General features: G+C 36.3%; 1 protein-coding gene across 1 annotated transcript in view; it reads left to right on the forward strand.

Moving 5' to 3' along the window:
- The window catches only part of iav (transient receptor potential cation channel subfamily V iav), a 262128-nt gene extending 259437 nt beyond the window's left edge, over positions 1-2691 (forward strand). Inside the window, exon 19 of the mRNA XM_068226013.1 lies at positions 2496-2691. Coding sequence (XP_068082114.1) covers positions 2496-2691 — 196 coding nt within the window. The remainder of the gene's footprint in view (positions 1-2495) is intronic.
- The last annotated feature ends 3309 nt before the right edge of the window (positions 2692-6000 follow it).

Below are 6000 nucleotides of genomic sequence, written 5' to 3' on the forward strand. Positions count from 1 at the left end.
GCTTACATCCCTAAAAACTGAAAAAACATATCTCATAAAATGAAAAAGAATTAAAGTTATAATTTACTTCCAATAGGGCACACAAGTTGTGGAGAGTTTTGGAAAACTGTTAGCTGTTTATGTTCATTCTGTTGTCATTCTCAATGTTCAAATTTTGGTACTAATATTTTATTGATTGCCATTTATTCCTTTAAACATTCCAACCTTAGATGCCAAATAACGGTACCAAGGTAAATTTTTAAAATAATAAAACTGGGAGTTTTGAAGTGCACCCATAGTGGACATTTGAATATTTCAAAATATAGGTAGTGTACATTTTTAGTTACCAGTGGTGGGCACAAAAATGGAATACAAAAATAATTAGTTTTTAGTCCCTATCATTAGATCACCTGGAAGTCATCAGAAGGTACCTCTACTTTTTTAAAAAAAATCACTGTTGGAAAAGAGCTAATTTATTTCAGTGTATGAAAATCCTAATATGCTAAAAGAAACCCTCAAAAATCAAACATACCATACAGACAAAAATTTGCTTCATAATAAACTCTAAAATTAACTTACAAAGCTTAAAAATGAAAGGTGATATTAGTGAAATATATTCAGGTACTTGTATATCCTACAGTTGGCCAAAAAAGAAGAAAAGAAAAGAGTTATGCATAAAAAATTGCAATATGCTCGTTTATTCAAAATATAATACTTATATGTTGTGTAATACTGTTTATAAGAACTTCAGTAGTTAAAAATCTGGTAATCTTTAACTTAATCTTATAAACTTGATTAAATGCCAATATCAATATAGGAACTACAAACAAATTTCAGTTGTTACAGAATTAGTAACATTTTACTTAATCATATAGGCTAGATATACAAAATGTCAGTATAGGAATTTCAAACAAAAAGTACTATCAACTCTAACATTGGCCTATTCAGCATTTATGCCAATTTCATGATTACCAAACCATGTCTATGGATTAGGGAAAGTGGTGACAGTCTCCTCCACCTCCAAAAATTAGAGGCTGTGGAAGTTCAGAGTGAGTCTGTGTTGCTTTTACATTTTGAACTTTGTTTTCAATTATTGTAAAAACAGTTTGTAACCTATTTAATGGATTTAGCACAACCTTGGTAATTATAGTAACACATTAATAAAATAACATGTACATTTGTGCGCTATTAAATAAATAAAATAACTGCAGCATTGTTTTTATGTTAAGTTATCTAATTTTTATTCTTCTTTTGATAAACTGAGCTTTTCACAAGCAATCCTAACCCTCTACTGCCCAAATTATTCTGTTGTGTTTTAAAACATTTTCTCTGCCATATACTAAGTAAATATGTTGTAAACTACACATAAATGCAGTTTTTATTGAATTTTCATTTTTGATTTTCAAAAATTAAGTTTGTGACTTCCAGGTCACACTGGGCAGTAATGTTCTGATATGTGAAAATTGACTAATTTATAAAATAACAGTCTCATAAAATATTCAAGATGCTTACCTTTGGTTTCTGTATTTTTTATGCATATAATTTGTTAGTAATAATACAAAACATAATTGTAAAACTAGCTATCCGCCATGTGCCTGGGAAATGCTCCCAACCATACATTTGGCGCTTCCTGGTGGCTTATGCATATAACTATTAAACTATAAACGGTTGAAAATCACACAGCCATACTGTAATTTGAAAGTTACACTGGGAAGTAGTGGCTCAATTGCATTCTAACAGTAGAAAATGTGTACAGAATGATGTGTGACTTCAAAGTCACATTGGGCAGTAGAGGGCTAACAGCTTTTCTGATTGGTCATTTTTGTCTATAATACAGTAATCAATCACACAGGAGGAAAAAATCAACTTCACACAGAGTTTTAGATATAGGATCATCCTAAGTTTCAAATTGTCGTTTTGCAAAAGCCAAGTGCAGATAAATGCACAACTTCAAGGCAGAATCTGATTACCAAACATCTTACAGAAGATTTCGGATGTTAAAATTCTCTTCATAGTTGTTTGACTACATAATATCATGAACCAGAGGTTAGCATTGTAGCCTCCTGCCCAGGTGGCTTGGGTGCAATACCCAGCCCTACCATTAATAGGACTGGTATGAGGGAATGGAACATGGTGTTGGCTACTCAGTCTCAGGTAACACAAATGAGTGAAGAAGTGAGTAAAACCCTAACAAACATCCTAGTAGAGGTTCTCGCTTCAGTGCCAAATGCTAATTGACATATTAGGCTACAGCCACTTTCTTCACAATCTTAGCTTCAGTTAGTTACTGATAAATCTTTCGGTATTGACACCACATAGATACAGGTATTGGACCAAATTCACACATACTTTGCACATGCAGCTGATGAACAAGACATCCCTAGCCCCTCACATAAAGCAACAAAGTAACTGACACTTGCAAAATTTATTAAATTTACAATTTCCATTTACATGAGAGAAATAATTCAATTAGAAATGAATGCATGTAAACTTGAAACACATCTTTTATAATATAGGGTTGCACCAGTAGCTGAAAAGCCAGCAAGAAGAGGTGGCTCAGCAGTTCCTGCAGCAAGTCATCCTCAGGAGAGTGAGGGCTCAGCAGCAGAGTCTACATCACCCCCTGATCCATTGGATGCATGGAGTACACGGAACATTGCAAACATGAATACCCTCCTAGCTTGGGACAAAGAAGAGGAAGAGAGCCTGTGATCATTAAATGTTTCATGTTACAAAATTTTTCTAACCTTCATAGCAGCCTTTCATTGTTAACACTGGTAAAATTTTCACATTACAAAACAATATGAAAATATTTAAGCAATGTACAAAATCAATGACCGGTATGAAAATGTTACATAAAGTTTCCTGTATATTCATTATATTTATGGCACATAAAGTAATTTCCTAATCATGAAGGTGATTTAATATAATTATATTGATATAGACCAATGTATGATAACTGATATCAAATAGCTGATAATAAGAGCCCAAGCTGCTATATCCAAACATCCAGTTGGTCATTTTTGCTCTATACTTAACACCTCTTTGGCATGTACTGTAAGTAATCAACATGACCCAAAAACTGACACTTAATTTGAACTAGCCTGTTTTGTCAGACAGCAAAATACATGTATGTATGTTCAGTCTTCAGCCCTAAGGCTGGTTGGATCCTCAACAGCTCTGCCATCAGCTGTCATAATGGCCTAGGCATCACTGAAGAGGCGTACTAGGGAAATGAGGAGTGAGGTAGTTTCCCGTTGCTTTCCTCACCGAGCCAGAAGTTGCTCTTACATATCAGTCTGCCAAGCCCACTGAAATGCATGCATCAACCGACCCTATGAGCAACGTTTTCACACCATTCATTGCAGGGACTGGCTGCACAAGGAATGGCATTACTAGCATCGCTCATACCTTAGTCACTTTCATATTGTCAAAGCCAAGGATAAGACAGAGACAGATCAATGAAAGTAACAAAATTGCTCTAGCCCATACCAGAAGACATAGTGCACTGTAAGCACTAGGTCCTGCCAGCAAAGGCATGCAAAATACATATGCTACTAAAAATGAAAATTACTATATCAGTTATTTCTGAGACGACTGCCTTTAGATTTTAGATAGAGGAAGAGAGAAGCTTAGTGATTTCCTAACAATAACTTTAAGTTCTTAGCTATTTACTTTATTACAGGATATATCCATCATGAGCTTCAACATATTTTATCTGATCAAAAACACCTGGACTCCTCTCTGTACACTGCGACTGCCATTGCAGCATCAGAGGCAGCTGAAGGCTTGATATTGTTCAGTACTATGACATACCTGTAGAACAGGTGGGTCAAGGGAGCTTAGTGACTTAGAACATGGAAGGGTTATTTGTTGCCACAGAAGTAAGCAATCAGTCGGAGCCATTTCTGCCCTTTCTGAAGTTTCCCAAGTCGATTGACAGGGGTGTGAATGTGAAGTGGGAACATGAAGATACATTCATGGTCAGGTAGCAGACTTCAAACCCACAGTTGCATTTAGATTTGTTGGATTTTGCTACTCAGCATCTAAAAATACAACAAAATTCCAATGTGAATGTGCAAAAATACAACAACACTGGACTTCAAGAGAAAAACTTTGTCAGTATTTATTCTTCTCTTGACCCACCCTAATAATCCAGTACTATTAATCCTCCCTGAATGCCAAAATGACAAATTCCTCAAAGTTCAGTGACACTAGTCAATGCAAACCAGCTAATTGCTAAATAGATGGTGTCTGGAGTGTGTACTTTCCAAGTGACTGCAAATTCAGTTGACAGCTCATTCCCAGAAAAATAGATAGGCAAAGATTTGAGTGTTGGTTAAATGGATAAATGGTTACTGGTTTTGTTGATGTAATATGAAGTAATGGATCAGCTTTTTAACTGAAATAAAAGGAAACAGAGATGTAATATCAAACTGCAAAATGAAAGTAGAAAGGAAAAGAATAGCCAAACAATTAGCAGGTAAGTAGGAATCTTTATATAAGTGCTGTAGGGTTCAGTACAAAAATGACACTTCATTATCTGTGTGCACTACTTGCAAAAGGGCGAAAAGGGAGAACAGCTTGGCATTGCCATCAGGTAACTTTGAAAGTAATAAAATTCAAAGAAGCAAATTATGTAAGTTATGTTTGTGCAAACCTCATTCATATTGTCTTTCTGCATAACGATTTACATATTGCACAATCATTTTGCAATTTGCACAAGTATAATTTTTCATTTATTTTTTGTATTTTTTATTTTCTAGCTTAAATCATACCAGGTAGGCCTCGTACGTTTTACCAATAGGGACCATTGAGCATTAATTAAGGCGATGCAGGCCAATCACACAACATTGTGTGATACTATCACCTACAAATTCTGCAGTGCTACTGATCACACAGCTACCAATGTGACTGTGCGCTTGAAAATGCAAGGACTGGTGTTGAAGGCTCAGGCGACCACCCACAAATTGCATTTTACCAAGGAAAACTAAAGACATATAATTTTGGGTGATAAATCATGCTTTTTCATGTGGCAGTCAGATGTGAGGGTTTGAATGTAACAAATGCTAGGTAAACAATACATGCCAGCATGTGCATCTCCCAGAGTGAAATTTAGTGGAGATGGGGTGATAGTGTGGGGGTATTATTCACGGAAGGGACGTGGTCCTCTTGCAGTATTATAGAGTACATTAAAGGCAAAAGATGATCACAGTGTGTTTCAGTATAATAGTGATCCATGCCATAAAAGTCTGTTTGTGAGTGGTTTGTGGACAATTAGGTTCCAGAAATCAACTGGCCAGCCAAAGCCCTGACCTCAAACCTATTGAACACCCCTAGAGTGAATTAAAACAGGAACTTTGCTCCAGACCTCCATCCCTAACTATGCCTGCTACAGCTCTGCCAGAAGAATACTCTGCCATCCCCCCAGAGAAATTCCGACAACCAGTAGACAGTTTTCAACCCAGAATTTCAGCTGTAATAAAGGCCAAGATTGGCTCACCCTGTATTTATGTCCACAAATGGGCAGTACCGAGCAGAGTGGCCATGAGTGTTAACAAGCCAAGCTATGCATTCAGAAGAGGGATGGGTTCGGACATCACTGTCGGCTATCTTGAGAATGGTTTTCTGTGATTTCCCATTTTTACTTCTAGGAAAATGCTAAGACAGTTCCTATTCAAAGACCACAGCCAATTCCTTCCACTTCCTTACCCAATTTCATTTACTGTCATTCATTTCGTTTTCATTAGCTACTCAGCTTAGGTGAATGCTATGTTTGGTCATGTAAAGAGGGACCGGTTCTTGCAGGCAGAAATGATGTTATATTGAACTGATAGCTTAAAGAAAGACAAAGGTCATCCAGTCATAAAAACATGCCATAAAATTTAATCACACCTCATCCCTGACACCATATTAAGAAATGGGTCTGAAGGGAAGACATTCACAACTGGGCAGTATATCCAAGGAGCACTTAGAGGACAGTTTTGAGTAAGTATCTGGATACTTTTGATTGGACAGTAT

Source organism: Anabrus simplex, chromosome 2 (genome assembly GCF_040414725.1).
Source record: "Anabrus simplex isolate iqAnaSimp1 chromosome 2, ASM4041472v1, whole genome shotgun sequence".
In the NCBI taxonomy this organism is placed as follows: domain Eukaryota; kingdom Metazoa; phylum Arthropoda; class Insecta; order Orthoptera; family Tettigoniidae; genus Anabrus; species Anabrus simplex.